The following is a 26,806-nucleotide window of genomic DNA, read 5'->3' on the forward strand; positions in this document are numbered from 1 at the left end:
AGCACAGTGCATTGCATACATCTGCTTGTCTGTCTATAAAGATATATGATACATCTCCAAGATTTTACAGTGAATGTACAAGCCTCATGAGGCTACTCTAAAATTTCACATTACTGATGTCACAATGAAAGCTGGATCTCTATACAATTATATACAATTATGAGCCATATTCTCCCATCATTCTAGATGCAAAACTGCCATTGAATACAATGGGAATTTTGAGTTAGGTGATGAGAGGATATGAAATATATTTTGGTATTTTAGACAAATTTTAGAAATCTCTCTTTGGGGGGATCAAATATATCTTAAGATTTGATTAATTATTACAATATGTAATTTTTTTAACTTTAAAATAAAATAAGATTATTAAACTGAGCTAGTTCTTACTTTATTTTATATTGTACCTTTTAGATTCCATTATTAGCCCTTGGTGCAGCTTTTGTGACTTCAATGGCTCATCAAGAGGTAGACATCAGTAAATAGGAATATACCATTTCGTTGGTATTGATATAAAACCATTAGAAAAGTTTTCAAATTTATTGGTGGCTTATTGGATTTACAAAATGATAGTATACTATACTAGAAATAAAAACAACTAATTCTAAAACTATGAAGTGTAAGTGATTACAATTCAATTTCTGCTTGATCTAAAATTAATGAACAATACAACCTTTGGTTTAATTGGCTATAGTGCGAATTTGTGGTTTTTCTAATAGCAGATGTAAGGTAACTGACCTGTTCCAGCCAACCATTATGCTTTTTGTTCTGCCAGCTTTTGAAGGAGCATCACAACTGACCATAAGTAAATCTTGTATGCTTCTGTTTTACACTGTCTCCATGTTCATTGCTTTACCTTTTGCTTTTGATTGTTCTTGTATTTGCTTTCTAAACCTAAACTAAAACATGCACAGACTGGCCATTTTTGTCTTTTATCTAGTATTTACTGTGACTTGTCTATAAATGCTAAACATGCTATACTTATTTTTTTTTTTGTTTTTGTTTTTCCATTTGAAACTTAAATGATTAACTATGGTTGAGTTATTTTCCTAATTTTATCTGGCCTAATAGGAACGAGAGAGAAGGCGACAACATATGATGCTTATGAAAGCTATGGAAGCTCGTAAAAAAGCAGAAGTAAGTATATGTTTCTAGAACGATCTTAACCTTCTCATAATTTTTTGGCTCTTTTAAATATAAATTTTTCAGCGTATCTATTTACTGGCTGTCTTAAAAGTTAGAGATAGTTACTAAGTGTGGTACATAAAAGAATGTAGGAAGGGTTCCAATGTATGTGTTAATTTTCTTGGCTGAGCTTTTAAAATTATCTTTTAATGTAGTGAGTGGCATTCACTAGATAGATGTAGCTATTAATTACTGTAACCAAAGTTTCACAATATTACAGCATGCCTAGACAAGTCCTTTGTTGTCATTGTTCAAACACTAACCACTTGAACCACAGACTTCTGCCCTCAAAATTGTTCCATTGTAGCATTATACATAGAAAGCTAGACCTGAGTATTTTCCTTAACATATATTTTTAACTCACATTTTGGAATACGAAAATCATTGTAGTAAGTCCAAATGAGCTGGTATTCAAAGTAAGCTTTAGAAATTAATAGAAATCAAGCAAAGACTAAATATATGCTACAAAAGGATGTGTTCTTCATTAAAAAGTCAATTATGACTGTCAGAAGCAGCTTCAGAGTTTGAAACACTCAGACTACTATGCTGCCTCTGAACCAACTTTCTTTTTACCTCTTTAAAGTTTTCTACCTCCTAGAATGATAGGATGATCAAGTAGATGAGTATTTAATAAATGAGAATTAATGAGAATGAGACTCTTTAGCCTTGTATTTCAATATTTGGGCTTCAGCTCTGGTTTAAACTATAATGCATAGATTTCTGATATGTAGAAACAGTATTTGTATTGTTTAGTAATGTTGATGTTGTAACCAAGTTACCTGGATTTGAATTCTAGTTTCAGTTCTTAAAAAGTGACATGACCTGGGCCCTCCCTGGTGGCACAGCGGGTTAAAGCACAGCACTAAGAGGCTAAACCCACTTCAGCATGAGTTCGATCCCCGCTCGCCCCAGAGGTGATCCACATGGCGGGGCAGACCTCTCCTGACCCGCCTGCTGCTTCCCTCAGCAGTATGCTTCATCGATCTGCCTGTTCTGCTCCCTGCTCTGTCTCTGGTGAATCCTTTCACCACCCCTGCACCTCTGGCCTGTACCCCAGTTCTGTATGAATAAATAAATAAATCTTTAAAAAAAAAAGTGACATGACCTTAGAAAAATTTTCAGCCTCTCCGTGATTTTATTTTTTCCTCTAAAAAGAGGAGGTAATTCTATCCCTATCATACAGGGGTTGTCATGACAATTATAAATGGGTACCTATATGATATGTCTGCAAAGTTCTTGGTGCAATGTCTGGCATCACATGATGCTTAAAGATGCTTTTCATTATATGTGTTTGCTACATAGAATGACCTAGTAAGATGAATAGCAAAGGTTAGGAACTAATAACATTAATAAACTCAAAAGTCTCTCGCAGCAATCTCTGTGACTCTTCGAAACTTTATGGCCATAAAGTTTTGCCCTGAGGTTTTTGTAGTCATGTTCTTCCCCAACCCCCCAAATTATCCAGGTGCATGGATCCCCTCTATATCTAACATATGGCATCTATGTATGGATTTATAATGATAATATCTGAAAAGAGACAGTGAAGTGCCCTCGGCCCTCCCTGGTCATGTCAGAATTGGCATCCCGGAATTGGCATCACTTCTCTTTCTTTTCCTTCTGAAAGCAGTATGGTGGAGAAGAGTAGAGGGAGAGTTAATTAAAAATGTTCAAAGTTCAACCTGGTTTCTACTGATCTGGAGAAATGGGCACTGAGGATGCAACAGGAAATAACCTAGGAAAAAGATTTGAAAATTCCCTTATAAGAAAAGTTCTTCCTCACCAAGTGTGCTTCTTACCAGAAGGACTAAGAAGAACCAAACCATATCATTCTGATTTTTTTTTTCTGGTAGAGAAGAAAGCTAACGGAAAGCTTTCTCCACACAAGCTAGTATTTAGTAGAAGGGGACGCCCAAGAAAATTGTGCAAATAAGGTTATTTGAGGGAGTGAATGCCCAGGTTAAGAAGCCTAAGGGCTCAAAAGACCATGACTTGTCCACTATTTGTTCCACATGGCTTGGGAAGAGAATAAATAAAGCTACTGAAGAGAGGTGGATACAATCTGGCTTGAGTGAAAAGTAGTAGCCAAGGAAAAATGAAGATAATTAAAATTAAATATGGCTTTAGCTAGATGGAGTGATTTCAATAAAGTTTAGAAAGGCATATTAGAAACCAGACACAGTGCATTTGTGTGACTCATGCACGTGGGCGTGCTCTCTCTCTCATTACAGGGCATTTGCTTTAACTGATAATCTCAAAATATCCCTCTATGTACTTGTCTATCTTCTCATTATAATGTACAGAAACAACTATGTTATGCCAATAACATTAAAGGAGCAATTATTAAAAGAGCAATTTTTAAAAAGATTTATTCATTAATTTATTTATGCATACAGAACTGGGGTACAGACCAGAGGGGCAGGGACAGTCAGAGGACTCACCAGAGACAGAGTTGAGGCCAGAACAGGCAAATTGATGAAGTATACTGCGGGCACGACAGGAGAGGTCTGCTGCACCATGTGGTCACCTCCAGGGCTAGGGATCCAACTTGCACTGAAGCAGCTGGAGCTACTTTCACAGCTGTGCTTTAACCCATTGCAGCACCAGGGAAGGCCCAAAAAAGAACAAATTTTATTGTGAAGTTAAGGCCATGCAATACTTAGGGAAAGCCAACTCAAAATTCTGAATCAGCTTGATTCTAAATGTTAATATTTTTAGACATTTAGTCATTGAAATATTTTTAAAAATAGGATGTTCCCTTAGATACATAATTATTAGGCCATGAAGAAAGAAAAATAGGATAGACAAAATGCACATGTGAGCAATTTTTGAAAAATTATGAGTTTGAAAAATTTCTGTGACCTTTCTGATTGGAAAAACCAATAATCTGAAATTATTACAAGAAACTCTCCATATCCAGATCCAGCAAAGTAATTAGGTAGCACAAGTACATTTTTGTGATTGTGTATGTACACTATAATGACTTAAGGCTTTGATTTAGTAAAAATTCAATATATTTTCACTAAGAAGATATTCCGATTTAATTGATTCTCTAATTTAGAAAACTAATTTCTATAGTTTTTCCCTAATATGAATATGTAATTAGTTAAGATATTCATATTTATGCTAATTACACCATTTGTTATTATTCTATTCATATCATATAACATATGTAAGAAAAGTAAAGAATAGTTTTTAGCCTCAGGAATAAAAAGGCTTATTTCTGAGTATAATTAAAACAGTATGAAGCACGTGTACTTTCGTCATGGGAAATTTAAGGTTGGTCTAAGCAACATGACAAAATAGCTCAAAACTCCTGTTTCATTTATTAAAACTTTACACTTGTCTCTAATTTATAATCACATTACTCATGTTAACTGTAGACAATCAACCATAGTAATTGTAACAGAGCCGTTCGTATGTTTCCCCAAGGATCAATAAACTACAAAAGGTTGTTAAACATGCATCTATTGCAGAATGACTGTATCAGCACTTTAGGAGACAAATCCATAAAATACAAGAGAGTAGTTCAGGTTTCAGAGTCTTTTTAAATAAACAATCTGAAAGCAGAATAAATATATACCCCCCCACCCCTGACCAATGATGCCAATATTCATAAGAATATTGTATAATCCTATAGTTACACTAATTGTTACTTTGTGAAAAATAAACAGTAAAATTGCAAATATAGGCAATTTTGTTTAAGCAAAACCATTTTCAGTTGAAGACATAAATATGCAACACCTCTATATTTGACAATTGTTTATATTTGAGCTTATGATGAACTTTATGTCAATTTTAAAGTTAAATTGCCTTTGAAAACAAATGTAAAGTGGCTTTATAGTAATACTCTAATAAAATGTTAAATGTCATAACAAAAACTGATTTGGAGAAGATTATTATCAGTTTAATTTAGATCTAATTAAAGTATCTAATTCACTCAAAAATTATTAACAATTATGATTTTAATTTAATTTTAATGTGTATGATAGTACGTATTGTATCAATGCATAATACTTAAAGATATTTAATATAAAGTACTATTTTGTGTAGTACTTTAAAACTAAGAAAATGTAACTAGATTTTATTCTTTTTAATTATTCTTTTTCTATCTATGAAATATAAAATAATCTATTTCATTAAGAATATAAAGTATTGGATTTCTTCAGTCATGTGATTTATATCTTTTTAATTTGTATGCACTTAATTTGCATAAGTTTAAATGTAAAAATATATTTTAAAGAATTTCCCCTGATTGTTCTATTCACAGTCAATATGTGACCATAAACAATATTATTTTTATTGTTTATATCTGTTTCAATAACTGTCTTATACCATTAATCTTATTTACACTTTTATCCTTCCTGTATCCTAAGGTGAACCTGTGTCTCTTAAATTATATTTATGTTTTAAATTTAAGTACAACTTGCTGTCAAAAGAAATGTATTCTCCTAATTATGCCCAGAACAAACACCTAAGAGAGCCAGTAGAATCATAAAATGCCAAAAGCAAAGGCATCTTTGGAATGTGGTTGCTTAAAAATGGCCCTGTTTTACAATCATGTAAGTTGTAAAACTTTATAGTAACAGGATACTCTACCACATTCATTGTTTGGTTTTTAGATTTTTTAGTATTCTAAAGTAAAATAAGTTTATTTCATGTGTTTGTTACTACAATATATATTTCTGGAGGTACTTTTGTGTATGTTTTCCGAGTTTATAAATTATCTTTCTGGGTGAGCTAGAGCTGGTTTTAATATTTCCACCTTGAATACTTTGGGTTGTTTAAGACAATCTAAATGTAATACATATGCTGTTACAAGATGTTTCAACTTTAAGTGTTAAATAACCTTCTACCTAAGGTATTAGTAATATTTTGATATAGAAAATTTTATTGCTATAATTAAGATGATAAAAATATGTTTTAATGTAAATGACATACTGAAAATTCACAGTTGCTTTTAAAATTCTACACCTAGAAAACTATGGGGAAGGAGCAGAAGGATTTGGAATGAGCATATTAATATGCTTGTAGTTATTTAATGTTAGTGTGCCCTGAATTTTAGCCAGTATTAATGTAAAATGTTTCAACATTCCTCCCATGTTAGGCTAAATTTAAGAAGTCATGTCTCTAGTATGTCAAAGTCTGTTGTAGGCAATTAAAGATTGACTTGTTTTTGTTTTTGTTTTTTGGTTCAATAACCCCATAGCTTCATTTATCATTTCCTTCCCACAATGTCTACATGAATCAGTAACCAAGAAATTGAGAGGCTATGTAAAAGCAAAGAGTGACTTAGGGATATCATGTTTGAGGCCTGTATGATCTGGTCCACTAGAATTGAAACTACTAGGAATTCCTCAGACATGCCGTGCTTCTTAAACTCTCTGCCTGAAATAGCCTTCTCTGCTCTTCTCTGTCTTCCTCCATATCTGTCCTCCTCCAAAGCAGTTATGTACTGTCTTACCAGTAGTGCTTGAGATGGAGAGGTTAGGCTTTGCGAAATGCTAATAATAGTACAGATACAGTCAGTGCTATGTTAAAAGTATACATAAGAACTGTAGTTAAGAGAAAGTGTTAATAGCGAGGAGGTAGTGGTGTAACTAGGATTTAGATATGCACAATTGGAAAAGTGGCCTGATTGGAATTCACCAATGTAAGGACATAAGGAAATAAAAGATGTTCATCAGGAAGAGCAAATAGTCTATGTAGAATATAAAAGTGAAGGTAAGTTTGGAAAAGATGAGAGTCCTGAATTTAAAAGAATTTGGATGTTATTTTGATAAAGAATAAATATAATTGAATATAGAAAACTGAAAGATTTTTAGTCAAGGAAGTGACATTATCAGCCTTACTCTTAGTAGTAAACCCATCAGCAATTTGTTGGATGTGTGAGATGAAGCAGGTCCTTAAATAACATTGGTTTGTTCAAAATTGTTTCATTTCAGTGTTAATAAGGGGGGGGGGGCGAAAAACCACCCCCAACTGAGAGGCTGTCTGTGTGGAGATTACACCTTCTCTCCTTGTTTGTGTGGGTTTTCTCTGAGTTACCCTGGTTTTGTCCCACATCCCAAAGGTGTCCATGTTAGGTTCTCTGGTTTCTCTGTTGTCCCTATTTGAGTGACTATGTGTACATACACCTATGCTCTGAGCTCCCAGGATGGCACCAGCCATCTATGACCCTGAATTAGAATAAGTAGTGGGTGGGAAGAACAGTGATTGAATGAAGATGTAGGATTGTTTAATATGAGGAGTGTTGAGAAGTTTGGTGACTTTTTTGACTAGAAATATGCCATGTGAATTACTCTTTTTTTGTGTCAAAAAAAAAAAAAAAACCCACGGTCATTTTGTTGTTATTATTTATGTGTTTTCACTTAGTATTGCAGTTTTTCAAGTTTACTGGCTGTGATAGGTTAGAGTTGCCTGATGATTCTTCTGACCATTCTCCTCTAAATAAATAAGAATTATAGTTGAGGTGTGACAAGTAATAATACTGATACTGATATATAAGAGAAAATGTCTTGATTTTTTCTAACAGATTATCATCCCCTACAGTAGGAAAACAATTACCAAAATATTTTTGAGTGCTTTTGGAACTGCCTTCAGAATGTATTTTACATTCTCTTAAATGCCACTTATAGTGGTAAATAATGTTTTGGTTTATCACAGGTGCTATCTCAACAGTAACAAATTCATTTTGCAGAACTGTTTTGCAAATTCAAACATGTTTCCACTTAACTACTGTAAATCCTTCCTTGCTTCCTGGAGCTACAGCAATGTTATATTAATACCACTTACCTTTATTTTATATTTAGTTTTCCATTTGTATGTTGTATACCTACTGTTATTACTATTTTATTCTTATGTTAAAGCATATGAGACAATTGAATTAATTTTAAATAATAGAATAATGTGTGTTGTATCTCATATTCATTGTGTTCACACACATATACACAAAGTCATAGATTATTTGAAATTCCAAGGGTAAAAGCATGGAAAAGCAAAATAATCCATTGTTGCTAAACTTCTTTATAGAGATTTCTGCACACAGAAATAATAACACTTTGAGCATACTTAAATTTTAACTGAATGATTTTAAAACATCTATAATTATTAAAGAGAATATGTGGACATGATTTTTTTTAAGGAAAAAGAACGATTGAAGCAAGAAAAACGTGATGAGAAAAGACTAAATAAAGAGCGTAAATTGGAGCAACGAAGATTAGAATTAGAAATGGCAAAAGAACTAAAGAAGCCTAATGAAGACATGTGCTTAGCAGACCAAAAGGTAAACTACTTATAAACTACTCATTAATACATTTAATTTTTATTAGTCCCACCTAACATCTTTGCCAGAGCTGCCATTATGAACATCTTTAAATAGATTATTGGATTTCCAAGTCTGTGTCAATCTGCCTATCCTAAATGGCCACCGATAAGTCTCTCTAACATTCCTACAATGATAATGGCAGTTCTTAATAGATAAGTAGAACACTGCAAGCCTTTTAAAGTAGAAATATTGGCAGTTGTCTACAAAAAAGAATCATAAAAGTCAGTAGATAGAATTTTCGTGTTTCATTTGGTTCTTCCCAGGCATTTAGGAAGATCAGAAAGACGTAATTCCTCCTTGCACATTTATAAATACTTTAATAAATAAGGGTTAATAATCTATAGCTTCCTTCATTTCTTTATTCAGTAACTTTTATTAAGTGTGTTTACTATTACCAGACACTATGCTAGTAAGTGCTTTAAACATTTTTTTTCATGATAACCCTCTGAGCTGATATTTATCCTCATTTATATATGAGAAAATTGAAACACAAACAGGTTAAGAAAGTTACCCAAGATCACACAAGTTATAAGCCAGCAACTTAGTTTAAGCCCCACTTTATTAAACTTGAGTTCATACTGCTTTTCTTAAAAGCTAAGAAATGTGTCTAGTGAATTCTAAAGTGCAAATTACTTCATTCTGTTGTGCATCACAGATATGTAATGCTAAAATACATGAAAGTAGAAACTTGGAAAGAGCAAAATTATTTTGGCAACCAGCATGAATTCACATACTTATGATTAGAGATCTAGTTGTAAAAATGGTATTTCTAGAAAATTATATCAGTAATACATACCATCTCATTGATAATAGTACACTCATCAGTAGCATCCATATTTACTTATGACATATTCATCAAATACCAGATGATTATCTCTTTATTTATGTAAACTCTTCTCTAATTTGCTAAAAGCCACCTTTTAATAACCTAGCAGAGATTTAACTGTATTAATGACCTACTTATTTACTTAGCATAATTGCTTTTAAATAATAATGGAAGTATATGTACTCCTTTCAGTCACATGAGGTTTATAATTTCCTAAACACAGAATATCTATATATAGCATAGTTAACACATTTAATAAGCTCATAGTTAGCGGTTTGTTTTCCTGAGTTTTATTGTGTACCTTTTATTTTCATCTAAGTCCATATGCACTATAGCAAGTATGTCCACTTAAGCCTTATTTTGACTATTTTTGTTACTCAAAATTTTACAACTATAAAGAAATGTATATATCTGATGGTTCCATAAATGAAGACTCAAATGGAACATAAAAGATCAGTGTATTATCCACAAAGCTGTGTTTCCACACAGTACTAGCAGAAAAGCTCTGCTTAGTTAACTGCAGGGGTGGAGAAACATTTTAAACAAGTACCAAGTCAGATAAATAAAAATATTTATAAGTTACTTTCCCCCCCAATCAAAATTGTAAATTCTATTGTTGAATTTGCATTTGTGGTAAAAAATTGTTTACTAAGATTGCCTTTAATTTTTTAAAAATCCATGACAACTGGCATTATAATTTGGTCATTATAAATACTAATATAGGAGCATATTTGAGAATTAGCACAAAAGGCAACTTTCTAATTTTCTTTATTTATTTAAATTTTATTTATTGTTGGACCCTTCCTGGTGGCGCAGCAGGTTAAAGCACAGCACTAAGAAGTGAAAGCCACTTCAGCATACATTTGATCCCCAGAGGTGACCCACATGGCGTGGCAGAGGTGACCCACAGCCCCAGAGGTGACCCAGCCCCAGAGGTGACCCACATGGCGTGGCAGACCTCCTGACCTGCCCACTGCTCCCCTCAGCAGTGTACTTGTCAGTCAGCCTGTTCTGCTCCCCACTCTGTCTCTTTTTAATCCTTTCACAGCCTCTGCACCTCTGGCCTGTACCGCAGTTCTGTATGCATAAATAAATAAATCTTTTAAAAAATTATTTATTGTTGCATAGACATGCTAGGCTATAGGCCAGAGGTGTGGAGAGTGGTAGAGTTCACTAGGAACAGAGGGGAGAGCGGAACAGACAGGTTTGCTGAAATACACTGCTAGGGCGAGCAGCAGCAAGAAAGGAAAGGGCTGCTGTACTATATGGGTGAGCTCCCTGGCTGGGGATCAGACTCAGACATAGCAGTGGTAGCACTGAGACTTAACGCCTGGGCTATCAGGGAAGTCCTAACTTTCCAATTTTAATACCAAAACTCAGTGGTTCATTAGACACAGGGAAACCTAAAGACTGTTAATTGCAGTATATCCAGGTTCTGGTTAGGTCATAGATTCTTGTTTTCATTCTGCATTCATTAGCCAAAGATGTTAATCAATTTCTCCTGCAGTTGAAAGTTAGATTCTGAGCTACCAAAAATGTGTGGATTTTAAGTCAGTCTCCATCTTTAGAAGAGTGTATGAACCACTCTGAGTATGTCTGTGAATAATTTTTGAAATTTTGAAATTTTTATTTCTTAAGTTACCTAATTTGTGCTCCAGTTATACAACCATGTTTTATTAACATGTAAGTTAATTTAAATTAAATGTTCTCTTTTATAGAGATATAAGTTCTGTTGAGTTCAATCAATGTTTACTGATGGTTACTTGCTTTCAAGTATGTTTAGTACCATGCTGGTTGCAGAAATGTTTCTGTGGAATATATAGTTATGAGGGAAATCAGTATGAGAGATTGAAAGACTGGAATTTATTTTACTGAAGGAAATATAAAATAGGTAGGCCTATGTCTGAAAATATGTGATCATACACTGCTGAAACACATACAGTGTTATGAACTAATGTTAACCTCAATAAAAAAAACTTAATTTTAATATATTTATGTATTTATTTATTTCACTTAGCCTTTGCCAGAGTTGCCTCGTATTCCAGGACTTGTTCTTTCTGGGAGTACATTTTCAGACTGTCTCATGGTGGTGCAGTTCTTACGAAACTTTGGTAAAGTTTTGGGCTTTGATGTGAATATTGATGTTCCAAACCTGAGTGTTCTTCAAGAGGGATTGCTAAATATAGGGGACAGCATGGGTGAAGTTCAAGACTTGCTTGTGAGGCTCCTCTCTGCTGCTGTATGTGATCCAGGTCTAATTACAGGATACAAGGTAAAAAAAAAATGCAAAGTATTTTTTTAATATATACTCTCAATGCATTTATATGATGCTTTAGCAGTTTTATAGATTGGTTTGCTTTAGGTTAAAATTGGTACAAACTTAGAAGTCTGGGCTCATAAAACTAAGGGGTAGATCATTCCCAAGTTATTTTTATTCCTCTTCCTTTATTCAAAAACTAATTTGTTTTCAGGCAAATTACCCATGTAATATTCCACAAAGGAGACTTCATAAAGCAATTAGAACTTGTGTGTGTCTTCTAAAAATTTACTATGTTCTCTCTGAATCACTGAATAACCAGGTTAAGCAAGGCACCTACAGAGAATGTTAAGATTCTATGCTGCTTAGTAGGTACTCAGTATGTTCAAACTTACCCTTATTCCAATTAAGATTCACATTTTAGTCAACTTTGTGCTAAATAACACTGATGAGAGAAATGCTTCTAGATGCACATGTTATTTTTCCTCAGTTGCTAAATTCATTTATTATACCAACCAATAAAATGCATGACACAACAATAGTACTTCCCCATAACCACTACTGATAGATAAAGCCTAGAAAGCCTGGGATAGTTTCTGTAGCCAAAGAAAGCAATATAAATGATTTCTGCCCTTGAGTTCACATACTCTTCTCCCTGCCTCACTTTTAGCCAAGGATTTAAAGAAGGAAGAGAAAAATACAAATACTTGAATAGTTCTTTTTCCTTTGTTGTCCATTTTTATCTCTATCAAAATTTGAGTAAAGTCCTGTTAGTAATATTAGATACACACATAATACTAGCATTTTAAAGTCTTCATGTTTTTGTTATGAACGCTTATGATCATGATGACAAATATCCCAAACTTTTATAGGCCAAGACAGCTCTTGGAGAACATTTGCTAAATGTTGGTGTGAATCGAGACAATGTTTCCGAGATTTTGCAGATTTTTATGGAAGCCCACTGTGGACAGACTGAGCTTACTGAAAGTCTGAAGACCAAAGCTTTTCAGGCTCACACTCCAGCACAGAAAGCCTCAGTCCTGGCTTTCCTGATCAACGAACTGGCATGTAGTAAGAGTGTGGTGAGGTGAGTGTATATCCAAATCTTCCTTTTGGTTCTTTTCTATATTGAATTTATATGATCACAAAATAAAATTTGTTTATATAAAATTTGGAAGCTATATAGATTATCACAAAGAAAAAAATTGAAACTACATACTTAATTTTACCACATGAGGATGACTACTACTAATATTTCAATAGATTCCTTTGTACTTTGAAAAGAAAATTTGGATCATATGTATATCATCTTTATTGCTGATTTTATTTAATAGATCTGTTAATTCTCTCTATAATCAAATGTAAAAATACTTTTCTTTCTGTGCCCTCAGTATCCAGCAGCATTCCAAGAATCCATATTTTCTTTCCTTGATATCTCCTAAGGATAGATGACGACCTGCTTTTCTATTCATACCATTATTCAGCTACATTTGATTGTATGATGTGCTAATACTACCTTAATCTTATTAGCTTAGTGACTACTCATACGTCTTTAAAAAAGTACTTTATCATTTAAGAATCAAAGTTTAAGTCCTCTACTTTTATGTTTCAAAATTCAGTGAGCAAAATCCATGTTCAGATTGTTTTTGCTATTCTGTATTTTATAGATATAACTATGTTACTGTTAGTCCATTGCCTGTTCAGAAAAAGGATCAATCCAAACATTTTAGTCATGCATTTCTACCACTGTGAAAGTTTTTAAGTTTTCCTTACATCTCTTAGCCAGGACATTTTATTAATATATTTTGCATTTTTTAAATTATTCATTGACAAATGTCATGTTTGCTTACTAAATTAACATATTACATAATGGATAGTTTATGACTTTGAATAAATTTTTGCATTTGCAGCGAAATTGACAAGAACATTGACTATATGTCAAACTTGAGGAGAGATAAGTGGGTCGTAGAAGGAAAACTCCGCAAGTAAGTCCTGTTTTATTAAAATTAATAAACTACTTTTCCTTTGTGCAAATTCCCCAGTAAAACATAAAATTGCAATGATAGAATTGAAACTTTATTTTGTCTACTAATTAGAATATGTACAGGTTAATTAAGATGAGACATGAAATTAGTAAAACTCAGTGCCAGAAATTATAAAGGGACAAAAACATAAAAGATTAATTGAGTTCATATGCTTGATATATAAAAGAAATTCAATTTATTTTTTCTTTCAAAGAAGTCAAGCAACTACATTTTTTATCAGGTTACTTCTGTCACGAGTGGAATCTGTTTGGAATTACCACCTTTTTTCTTACTTTCTAATTAAAGTTTTGCTTTTACAAAGAATCTAACATACTCAAAATTAAAACTTAATGTTCCTGCCAGGAAAGATAATGCTGAAATTATTCAACTTTTATTAAGAGGATAGTTTCTTTGTGGTAATTTGAACTGAAATTTACCCAATCTGATAGTATAGGAATAGTAATTGTTACTTGGTTGTTGCTAGAATTAGTCTTTTCATCCAAGTTTCATTTTTAAAATGAAATGTTTTAATTACAAAGAGCTATACAGGAGAATTCTTGAAAGTTAATATAGCCTATAATTTCTGCAAACACATTTCTTCAGATTCCTTATTTCTAATTTTTATTGTCATTAAATTATTGCTTACTATGAGAGAAATGCTATAAGCTATTTTTGTTTAAAACTAATATTAGGCTCTTTAAAAAGTATAATGAGGCCCTCCCTGGTGGCGCAGCGGGTTAAAGCACTGCACTGAGCTTAAGCCACTTCTGCATGAGTTCGATTCCCGCCTGCCCCCAGAGGAGACCACATGGCGTGGCAGACCTCTCCTGACCCGCCCGCTGCTTGCCTTAGCAGTGTACTTCGTCGATCTGCCTGCTCTGCACCCCACTCTGTCTCTGGTGAATCCTCTCACCCTCCGCATCTCTGGCCTGTACCCCAGTTCTATATGAATAAATAAATAAATCTTTAAAAAAAAAGTATAATGAGAATCATTTTCTGATATCTCATCATATTTTTATTTTTGAAGACTCAGAATTATTCATGCTAAGAAAACAGGCAAAAGAGACACTTCAGGTGGTATTGACCTTGGAGAAGAACAGCATCCACTGGGCACCCCCACTCCAGGACGCAAGCGAAGACGGAAGGGAGGAGACAGTGACTATGATGATGATGAGGACGATGATAGTGATGACCAAGCTGATGAAGATGATGAGGATGAAGAAGATAAAGAAGACAAGAAAGGAAAGAAGACTGATATCTGTGAAGATGAGGTAATCAAATTCAGATTAGTTTTAGTACTTAATTTAAACTGCCTAACATGAAAAATAGCACAGCATTAGATTTAGGTGTCAATATTTTCTTGACAGATATTTGTCTCAGTTTCTTCACCCATAAAATAAATATTACAATAGTCATTAATTTGTGATGCTTAGGTAAATAATGCTTACACATATGCACAGCTAAGGAAAGAAGTTAATGTTTTCTTCCTATTTAATCATGTAATAATTCTTAAAATAACTACACAGTCTTAATTTTAGATATTCTCTTCCATTCCGTGCACTTACTATCTTACATTTATTTAATACTTCTTGCCTTGAAAGTGTTGTCTAACAGTTAAACTAATGTTATTTGTCAAATACCAGTTTAGTATTTTGTGCCAAAATACTAGACACTTGACCAGAGAAAAGAACTGAAAGTCAATCACAATTTAAAGTCTCACTCAGGAAGATTTGCAACAAAAAAATATATAGGGTTGTATTAACTGCTTTGAAATTGGTATTTAGGTCAATTTTTGTACCAATCGGCAGTTACAAAGGAAGGACATTTAACCTTTCTGCAGAGTAAATTCTCATACAGGTTGTTTTTTGACCCATTGGCTTAGATGACAGACTGGGCTGAATGCTAACCTGAGGAAAATGGTAAATGTTCCAGGCAGGCAAATAATATGAACAAGGGCACGGACACCTGATACAAAAGCATGCTTTAAAGGACATACAAGTCTCGTACACAACTCTGAACTAGCTGTTGATGGGTTGTAAGTAGGGAAATGACAGATAGTCAGACTTGATTTTTAAGTTGCTCACTATGGCAGCTCTTAAGAAATTTGAAACCTGAAATCTGAGTAGAGTAAGATTAGTGGTGGTAGGATTAGTTAAGAAATACTATAGTAGTTTAGGTGAGCTTGAGGGGCCTGAAACAAAACCAATGGTAATTCTGATGAAAAAAGAGGAAGGGATCCAGTAAATATGTAGGCAGAGGAATGAGCAATGTCTGAAGATGCACTGTGTAGGTTGATGGAGGGGTAGATATGATTTATCCCTATCTGATTCCCAACTGTATGACTTGGAATACTGCATGCTTGTGGTTATTAACTATGATAAGGAAATAAGTGAGGATGTAAAGAACAGATTATTAAAAATAGGAAATGATTTATAGATTTATTTTGATATACTGAGTTTGAGGCGACTATGTGGATGTTCAGGAGTCATTTGGATTTAAAATTTTGAAACATGAAGAATTCTTAAAAATATAGATCTGGAATTTATTAGATTTATTAGCACATAGACAATAGTATAAATCATGAAATGTGGAAGTTTGCACAATAAGGTTGATTTAGTGGATCAAGTACTCAACTGAGGTTGGAACCCTAAGGAATGTCAGTACTTAGGTTGAGCCAGTAAGGCTTTCTATTGAAGAAGAAATAGTCAGAGCTTTAGGGGATTTCTGTAATATATTGGAATTTCCAAGATCATCTTCAGAAATAGTGAGTCACTAAGAGGACTCACAGCACACAGCATGTAATTATGCCATGTTATGAATTTACGACAGCAAAACTAGCAAACAGAAAAGGCATACAGGCTGAGGTATAGAAAACTGGGTTCAAGCATCTGAGAATCTTTTTTTTTTTTTTAAGATTTATTTGTTTATGCATAAAGAACTGGGTTATAGGCCAGAGGTGCAGGGGTGATGAGAGGCTTCACCAGAGACAGAGTGGGGAGCAGAACAGGCTGACTGACTAGGTATACTGCTGAGGGGAGCAGTGGGCCGGTCAGGAGAGGTCTGCTGCGCCATATGGGCCACTTCCGGGGTGGGGATCTAACTCATGCTGAAGTGGCTTTAGCTTCTTAGTGCTTTGTTTAATCCGCTGCACCACCAGGGAGAGCCCGCTTCTGAGAATCTTTTACTAGTGGAAAAAAACTGGGAAAAGTTCATCCTAGGGTGAACTTAATTTTTCCAGTAATAAATTGTAACATTTATGAAATGTATGCTAGGGAAACTTGGAACCCAAGATTTTTGTTGAGAGCTGGTTACACAGACATACTCTGCATATCATGTGCCAAAATTGCATACTCTCAAAAGAAATGCAGGTAGTCAGCATAAACTAGATTGTTAGTAATTATTTGGTCCTATGAATCAGTCTTTTTTTTTTTTAAGATATGTTTATGCATACAGAACTGTGGTACAGGTCAGAGGTGCAGGGGCAGTGAGACGATTCACCAGTGACAGAGTAGGGAACAGAACAGGCAGATCAATGAAGAACAATGCTTAGGGGAGCAGCGGGTGGGTGTGGAGAGGTCTGCTGTGCCGTGTGGATCACCTCTGATGCAGGGATTGAACTCTCACTGAAGTGGCTGCCGGTAGCTTGCAGTGCTGCGTCCTAATCACTGAACCAGCAGGGGGGGGGGGGGCCCTGAACCAGTCTTATCAGTTATTGTAGGGGAACCTGCCAAAATCAAATTCCTAGACACAAGCCAAAGGCCAACTTTGTAAGCATATATTTCAAATTACAGCAGTCAGGCCTTCATTGTTTATTCTTTTCTATATATTCAGTAATAACAGAAAACTGGACATTTCAAAAAGAACAGTGATAAATTATGTCAGAGCAGTGAGTCTAGTGTAATGAGGACTAGAAGTGTTGAGTTGGCAAAAGTGTTGAGTTAGTTATTGGTAACCAATGACCTCTATTTTGCCAATTCAATACTTCTAGTGTTAGAATTGTGTTAGAATTTATTTACAGAAATATTTGCTTCACCTGACTTCTCCCCCCACACACACATGGAGAACTAGTAATTGATATATTATTTTTCTTTATAAATAATTATTAATGTTTTTTAGACCATGTATATCTTTTAAAGTATTTTTTGTGAGTGTCGAACTGCAGTGAAATATAGGGTTTCATTGCAAAAATGGTAGCAAAGGTATATTATGTAAAAAAACAGTTTAATGATTAAAAAATATATATATATTTTAGAATATAAGAAATCAAAGTAGCATTTTCTTTAAAAGGTTTGAAAATTGTTCTTTCTAATAAAGAACAGGCAGCAACTTACCAATATATTCAATGAAGTTTTGACTACTGAATGAACCTGAGTGATGATAGGCACATTATTTCTCAAAAAATAGGTTTGTCTTTTTAATTAACATACAAGTAGAGTGTCCGAATTTTATCCACTGGTTTGATTGAAAAGAACTGCTTATTGAGGCCAGTGTGTTCATTTCAATTAGAAGATAATTGCTCTTGACCAAGTCATAAGCCTTTAACTCAAGGATGATTCCCTCTTCTCCTCACCCTTCAATCTGTCAAGATAGGGAGTCTTTCCCTATTCCAGGACGTCTTGTTAGTATTGCCATTTTTGTCAAAAAGCAGTGTTCTGATGATGTTTAGCCTCCCTGAAAGGATCACTTCATTGTCCATTGTCGGGTATTTACCACTCCAGACAGTTTAGCTCTAACCTATCTTTGCCTCTCTCCCAACTCACTTCATGTTTTCTAGTGAAGATACATTAAACTCTGGAATGTTCTGCCCTTTCCTCTAATTGACAAATTACCTATCACTCGCCAGCTATGAATTGAAATACAACTTCCATAAAGGTATAGATTTCCTCTGGAAGTTATCCTACCCTCCTTGAAGTCCATGATTCTTAATTTGTACCTCTCTTGAAGCCCTAATAGCTTCCTATTAGTGAATGGTGATTTTGTTTTATGTGTCTCCTTGCCAGATTATTAACCATATGAGATTTTTAGTTTATAGGGAGAGAACTGAGTCTTAATTGCTTCTACATATCTATCCTAGTATTTTGCATATAAAAGGCTTTCACAAAATATTTGCTAATTGAAAAAATAAATCTTAAAAGCAGGTAAATGATGCTGCGTTTTATTATGTATAGGATGAAGGTGACCAAGCAGCAAGTGTTGAAGAACTAGAAAAACAAATTGAAAAACTAAGTAAAGTAAGTATTTTTCAGATAAAATTTGTCCTTTTTTGAAGTGTTTAAAAAATCTTCCTGGGATTAGTTTTTCTGGTTGTTTAATACAATAAGGTGTGTGTTAGTAATTAAAGGTGCTCTAGAAATAGTCCCACAATTAAGACTTAAAGTATAATGCCAAGGTTAAAATTTTGTCTTTTTAGAATGCTTTTAAAGAAAAAAAAACTGTATTATTTGGCTCTTCGTTTACTTATATAGTAATAAATTTACTTATATAGTAATAAATAAATTACTTATATAGTAATGAATAAATATAGGAATTAAATTACTTTAAAAGTTCAGACAAATTTTATGGTAATAAGTTTAGTATCTTATGTTTTATTTCATATTAGTATATTTGTGGCTTTTTTAAATGTTCAAGATAGTCGTGTGTTATGTGACATTGATCACAGTGTTCCCCCAATTTGTCATATGTTGCCTGGGTTTACAGCATGAATATAAAATTAGGCAAATACAAATATGGCCCATTTTATATCTTTGTTGTAGGCTCTAATCAATGGAGTTAAGCCAGTTTGCTGTAGCTCAATGAAATACTTGATCACTTTTTAGTTATTGTGCTTTATATATCAGATACCTAATAAAAGAAAATTTATCCTTTTAATCCTCGGTAACAGTAATATTCCAGTTACCCTCAAACTGATTACTACTTTCATAAATTACCAAAGGTGAAGTAAGATATGTAAATCACAGCCCCTTTGCTATCTTTTTTTTTCCCAGTAATGAAATTTTTCTTTTCTGAAAGTTTAAGTCTAATGTTGCTTATACATTAATCTTTAAAACAATTAACATCCAGAACTTAATGTTGTGCTTCATTTTTTACAGCAACAGAGTCAGTACAGAAAGAAACTCTTCGATGCTTCTCATTCTTTACGTTCAATGATGTTCGGCCAGGATCGTTACAGACGTCGGTACTGGATTCTCCCCCAGTGTGGGGGAGTTTTTGTAGAAGGCATGGAGAGTGGTGAAGGTAGGAATTATTTACTTACTGTAGAGTAACATAAGAATGTATTTTAAAGCTTTTTAAAAATCCTGTTACTCCTGTATTTTGGTATATTTTGTGCTCCCAAAATCAAATTTATGTAATGGAGAAACATTGTAAAACCTTGATTCTCACTAATTTTGATTTTTTTAATGCTCCTTCATTGTTAAATAGGCCCTTTTTACGATTGATTTTCATTCTATTGCTTTCTGACATTAAACACAACCTATTCTTTTTTTTTATTTAGTGGACAAAGTTCTTCACCTGTATTAGTTTTATAACTGCTATTATATTTTGTTTCCTTTCCATTTTCAAATGTTTCAAGTTTCAGTTTACTCCTTAGTCTTTGCAATAAGCATCCATTCTGTCAGTACCTCTGTAAGCATTAGCATAATTCCATTCATCCTGAAATGTTGTTTATGTTTGAAATTTGTGATCAGCTCCTTTAAACTTTTCTTTACTGAGTTTTGTTAACACATAATCCTTGATATTCTGCCTTTTTCTGGCTCCATTTGGTACATTTTTAACAAACATAATACTTAGTGCATGTATGTCCCCAACAAGCTATCTTAGATTGAACTTTTCAAGACTACATGTGGTTATTGCAAGTGTTTAAATGCTGATGGACCCAAGAGGTTTCACCATGTTGTTATTATGTTAGTTCTTAAAGATTTCAGGATATAGCTACTGCCTTGTAGTACATGGAAGCAAAAACTTCCTTCAGACCTTTTTTATTTTCAATATCTTTATGTAGACATGCAAGTATTACAAAGATTTATAATCCATCTCAGGTAGAAGTTTATTGTCCATTGAAAAGAGAGAGTGATTAATCACATAGAATACTAGAACAATGTATAAGGTAATTAACAGTGGAACCATCCTTTTTAAAATCAAAATCTTGTGCAGGACCTCAACATTTGATAGAAACAGAATTGCACTGCTTGATGTTCTTGGGCCCTCCTATTGTTTCCAGCTAGATCTCTATTCTGTCCAGTTACTTTCTAAAGGTTACGCCAAAGGCAACTCCAAAAAATGTTAGGGCTTTGCCAGTCAGAGAGTAAGATCAAAGCCATTAAAGGTATAAAAACCAGCCCACCCTGGTGGCATAGTAGGTTAAAGCACAGACTAAGAAGCTAAAGCCACTTAAACATGAGTTGATCCCTGCCCCAGAGGTGATCCACATGGCGCAGCAGACCTCTCCTGACCTACATGCTGCTCCCCTCAGCAGTGTACTTCGTCAGTCGGCCTGTTCTGCTCCAACTCTGTCTCTGGTGAATCCTCTCACCACTTTTGCACCTCGACCTGTACCACAGTTCTATATGCATAAATAAATAAATCTTTTAAGAAAAAAAAAGGTATAAAAACAAAGAGCCTAAGGGGCATACTTTTAGGCATACATGCCCATTTTTACCACTGAGCTCTTGAGGCAGACTAATTTAGCCTAATAAAATAAGGGATCTGGGAACAAAGTACCACATGAATTGACATAACAAGGGGTGGAGACATCTCTGTGAGATCATTTCAGTAGCCTAGGTAAAAAATAGGCCCTCCCTGGTGGCGCAGCAGGTTAAAGCACAGCACTAAGAAGCAAGAAACAGCTTCAGCATGAGCTCAATCCCTGCCCCAGAGGTGACCCACATGGCATGGCATACCCTTCCTTTCCCCCCACTGTTGCCCTCAGCAGTGTACTTGTCGATCTGCCTGTTCTGTGCCTGGTGAATTATCTCACCGCCCCAGCACCTCTGGCCAGTACCCCAGTTCTGTATGTATAAATAAATAAATCTTTTTTTTTTTTTTTAATGAAGGGACTGAAATTCAGGTATAGACAGGTGGAAAGAGAAAACATGGTATCTTAAGTGTGACTATTACTGGGGTATCTTGGGTATGGTAATTGCTGAGTATGACATAAACATGGAATCAGAGATAAATTTGATGAGTTAATTTCCTCAGTGGAAACATCGTCATTCTCTATAGTGAATCAAAGGAGTCAGGAGAAGGAATTTGTTTGAAATGAAAGTATTAGAATAGAAATTTAATTAAAAAAATGACAAAGTTATGAGTCATTTGATATTCAGGTACAGAGTCTTAGTATCTTAAGCACAGACAAAGAAATGCCCAACTGAGTAATTTTGCCTTAACAATAGTAAGAATCAGCTATGAAGCTTTGGGGGAAAAAAGAAAACAAAAACTGAACCCTATCTCAGGTCCATTAAATATTCTACATTTTAATTAAGAACCACATCATTCTCAGTCACTTGGGCATGTAAACATGATGTTATCTAGGACATCAGCTTCCCCTTCAAAATGATATATCTTTTCAACACTACTGAAATCAGTTCTTTTTCATATGTATGTGGATTATACCACTGTCCACAATCTTGTGTCTACTCCAAACCTAAATAGCTCTTTATTGCTTAAAAGACAGTATAAGAATTCTGCATGTAGTCAGGAATTCAAGACCCTATGCAAATCTGAACTCATAATATCATCACATTTTCTACTATATGAATTTACAAGGACCAATCTAGTTACATTCTTCCCTCTGTGTCTTTGCATGCTATGCTTTTCCAAATTCTGTTCATTTTAATGTTAATCTTTCTTTTCTTCAATGTTATAAATTTTACCAGTTTAAATCCTACCTCTTTATAAATTTTTCCCAGATTTATTTAATTGGAGCTAATTTTTACTTTTTGTGAGCCTGTAGAAAACCAGACAATTATACCATTATCTTGGCACATTTGTAGCCATATCATTTCTTTCTGTTATACTGTATGTATGTACAAGTTTTATTCTCCATTGTGTTAAACATACTGCCTTACATAGCACAGACATACTAAAAGTACTGTAAGTGAATAGTTAACTAAAAGTTTTAATAAGATTTATAAGACTGATCAGATTTATAGAATGGATACAAAAGACTTTTATTTCAGCCCCGAGATAAATAACATTAATTAAATTTATTTTCTCAACTTCCATTTAGGCCCTAACATTTAACCTATCTGAATTCTGAATTCTCTCTTTACAAAAGAGTTTTAGTAGGCTCTGTAAAAATTCTTTGAGTGTTATAAGGATCATGACCAATAATGAATATGAAAGAGCTACAAAGTGATATATAAATATCAATTGTACTTTATGCTATTATTTTTATTTATTGTAGAATACAGAGATAGTAGAAATAATTTTTCTCATAAGGTTTTTATTCATGATGATGTGCATCTACTATATTGTTCTAAGTTCTATGGAAGTTATAAAATAAATAATAGATTCCTCTTCTTTATCTTACATCCAATTAAAGTAGAAAGCAAACTTCATGATTTTAATCAAGGATTTATTATGTGTTTATACTGTATCATCTTGTATGTGCACTGGGTACAAAAGAATCAGTTAACCTGAAGAACTCACAATATAATTGTGAGCACATAAATGTATAATATTGGCAAGTTCTATATGTGAGAGGCAAGGCTGATTAAGATGAGTATCAACTAGTAGAAATGAGCTAAGAATAATTGGATAATGAAAGTTAATGTAATATTAACAATGTGCATTCTTGTGTCCCTCATCACTTTTTAAAAGTTCTCTAAAAGCAGTTTTGTTCTAAATAAATTAAAATTAATATTATATATTTATATTTATCTATTTAAAAGTTTTTTTTTATCTCTAACATTTCATTATTAATAATGAAATAGAGAAGGTATCAGTGGATTACCTCCAAGGCAAAATCTGAATTAAATTCATGTTTTGGGCAATGTAAGGTAAACAGAAATGAAATACAGGTTCTAGTTAATGATAGAGCTTTCTAATGAGGATAGCTCAAGAGCAGAGAAATGACAAAGCGTGCAGGAGCTCCAGGGCCCCATGGTGGTTCTGCAGGTTGTGGCTTGTCTATAATAGTTGCAACTGGACAAGTAATGAGAACACTTAAGAAAGACATTTACTTTCATTTTACTCTATATTTTTAGATTAGTCCAGGAGGGGTAGAAAGATGGTGTTGTTGTTGTTGTTGTTTTTATCTACAATATGTACATAAAAGAGCCTGTGGACTTGAGAACATTACTAAAGAGTATGAATATTAAGGGTCAAAAACTACATCTTGAGGACCATGCAAACAAGTGTTAATGTCAACCAAACACCCTATTTTCCACTAGCTCAGTGACCAGTCTGACATGTGCTAGGCCTCAGGGAAGAGGGAAGGAGGAAGTCTCAAAGGCTATTTAACTAAAGCTAAGGGTTTAGATATTTAGTATCCACTTGACCTTTATGCTTCCCTGGGGTTAGCACACAGCAGGCATACAATTATTTAGACTCAACTCAGTCTTGAAGTGGGAAAAAGTTTCAGGTACCCCAATGTGTCAGCGGATCACTGGGAGCTGAGATGTCAGGATAAAAGTGGTACTCTGCCTATGGAGGACTACGGTAAATGAGGATGCTGGTTAATGCTGAGTAGGAATAATTCCCATGGTGTCATCTGGGAGTAGAATGCCCAGGAGAGTCTCCACAGTAGTTTGAGGGTGACAAATCCAAGATTGTGATTGCTTGAAATGAATGTCTTTGTGTGGAGTAGCTAAAGATTATTCAGTACTGTGTTATTATCTAAAGAAAAGGTAGAAAATTGAGCCTCCCTGGTGGCACATGTGTTAAACTCTCACTTTTAAAGTGGTCAACAAAATTTTAGAATGGGTTTGACTTAAAACAGACTCATAGTGCACCGCTATGTGGCTATAGTTAGCAAATGTCATTTGGAAGACAGGAGAATATCTATAATAGGAGCAAGAGCCTTGAAGACACCTCTCAAAATCATGAGAAGTACCAAAAAAAGAGAGGAGCATCATAGTATAAAAACTCAGGATCCTGACATACAAAGTAGATCCATGATCCGTTTCTCTTCTTCAACTCTGGAATTCCAAAGACCTTGACTTTCTTTAGATGACCTTTATATGTATATGAAATGTACAAAGGCCAGTATCAGAGGTCATTGTTAAAAGGGTTGGTACAGGCCCTCCCTGATGGCACAGTAGGTTAAAGCACAGCACTAAGAAGCTAACGCCACTTGAGCATGAGTTCGATCCCCACTCTGGAGGTGATCCACATGGCACGGCAGACTTCTGCTGATCTGCCCACTGCTCCCCTCAGCAGTGTACTTCGTTGATCTGCCTGTTCTCCTTCCCACTCTGTCTCTGGGGAATCCTCTCAACACCCCTGAACCTCTGGCCTGTACTCCAGTTCTGTATGCATAAATAAATAAACCTTATTTATTTATTATAAATCTCTATTTCTTAGGATGTTATTCCAGTGTTCTATCTGGTCTGTGGACAAGAGGGGGCATGGATTAGCCACCCGATAATACCATTCTGGGAAACACTTGTTAAATTGTAGCATGTGTGAAAGAATTCCAATTTTTTTTTATTGTATTATTTCTGTAAACCCCAGTAAATGATTAATAGTATATATATTGTCTACATATACAAGAGACACTATAATTCCATATCCAGGAAAGTTGTGTGCTCTTCAGAGACTAAAGGAAATCAGGCCCCAAAAGATAACAAATGCCATCAGAGTATGTGCCAGAAAAGTCAGTCATAGATACTGGTAACGTGTGTGTCAAACAGGGTCATTAAACTGTGAAGTGGTGTTACTCAGCATCTCTCCAGAATCTGTCCTCATTTTAAAAATGCACTCTCTCCAGCAGGTATTCAACAGAGTTGCAAAACCTTCACATTCACCTGAGTTTTGGTAACACATCTGGCTAACAGTAAAGGAAGCTACCAGTAGAGGGCACAGTACATAAATACATAAGTCCAACTGCAATGTGGACTTTCTTTTACAGGACTTAACACCCCAGTATCGCCATGCTAGTTATGCTATCTGAAGACAAAACAAGCTCACACCAAAGTCCCAAAAGCCTTTGTGGTGGGTTAGTGCATTTGTGATTATGATTCTTCAGGTCTTTCAGCCATTTGTAACACCAAATCCTAGTCACAGTAGAGGAATTTGTTTGCCACAACTCTCTTGTGCTTTCTGGACAATTGATACTTGGTCCCTTACTTATAGCAAGCCCATAAACATTTGCAGTACCTCTCCTTCCCAGCATAATGAGGTGAAGAGTGTGGTTAGCAATTCCTTGGAGTTGGGACCAAGGGACTGAGCTACTCCTGGTCTTCCTCAACTTTAAATGAGTCCAGATCAGAGAACAAAGGCCTTTAACTTAAAGAGTTGAATCAAATTCATAATAAATTAGAACTGACAGTTTGTGAGTATTCCTACCTGTAATCTCATTTCGAATGTCAGGATGATTTAAGATGTTTCCCACAATTGGGTGTGATAGATTACATATATGGAAGGAAAATGAAACAAATTTATTGTTAATTATATATATATAGTATATATTGAGACACATGTTACTCTTCCATTTTGTATTCATATGTTTATTGCATCAAGTCTTTAAATGTAACAGTAATCCCTATTACAGAAATGAGGTGGAATATGATGGAAGGATGTATTATAGAGCAATCATAGGCAGAAAATTGATAAGCCTCTCTCTCCAGTAGTCTCACAGTATTAGCAAGCTATCTGTTGGAAGTAATAGTACTCTTGGCATGAAGACAGTTAAGGGGCTCTGGAAGTAAGTACAAAGCCTTTGAACCCTGTGATGTCGTCTCGAAGAGAGACAGTATTCTAAATGCCAAATGTTCTTTATTGCATTTTATTTAGAGTTTAGTGATATCTGTTTGAAGGTTTAGCCTGTTTTGGCCGAAGGTTTAGCCTGTTTTGGCCTAAGTACGATCAAAGGAGGCATGTTTCACTTGAATTGAGAGCTTTGGGTCCAGTGACAACTGAAAGCATTCAAAGTGATTCTGTGATCTTTGAGGATCCAGAGCTCAAAAATAAATGCCTTTTGGCCCTCGCTGGTGGCGCAGTGGGTTAAAGCACAGCACTGAGAATCTAAAGCC

General features: G+C 34.5%; 1 protein-coding gene across 1 annotated transcript in view; it reads left to right on the plus strand.

The window, feature by feature from the left end:
- The window catches only part of BAZ2B (bromodomain adjacent to zinc finger domain, 2B), a 217,253-nt gene that overhangs the window by 169,920 nt on the left and 20,527 nt on the right, over positions 1-26,806 (plus strand). Inside the window, exons 21-28 of the mRNA XM_012727386.1 lie at positions 1,069-1,134; positions 8,324-8,464; positions 11,350-11,604; positions 12,462-12,676; positions 13,500-13,574; positions 14,641-14,884; positions 18,782-18,844; positions 19,703-19,847. Of these exons, the coding sequence (XP_012582840.1) occupies positions 1,069-1,134; positions 8,324-8,464; positions 11,350-11,604; positions 12,462-12,676; positions 13,500-13,574; positions 14,641-14,884; positions 18,782-18,844; positions 19,703-19,847 (1,204 nt within the window). The remainder of the gene's footprint in view (positions 1-1,068; positions 1,135-8,323; positions 8,465-11,349; positions 11,605-12,461; positions 12,677-13,499; positions 13,575-14,640; positions 14,885-18,781; positions 18,845-19,702; positions 19,848-26,806) is intronic.

The sequence above is a fragment of the Condylura cristata genome, unplaced genomic scaffold (assembly GCF_000260355.1).
Source record: "Condylura cristata isolate star-nosed mole 26May11 unplaced genomic scaffold, ConCri1.0 scaffold00002, whole genome shotgun sequence".
Taxonomy (NCBI): Eukaryota; Metazoa; Chordata; class Mammalia; order Eulipotyphla; family Talpidae; genus Condylura; species Condylura cristata.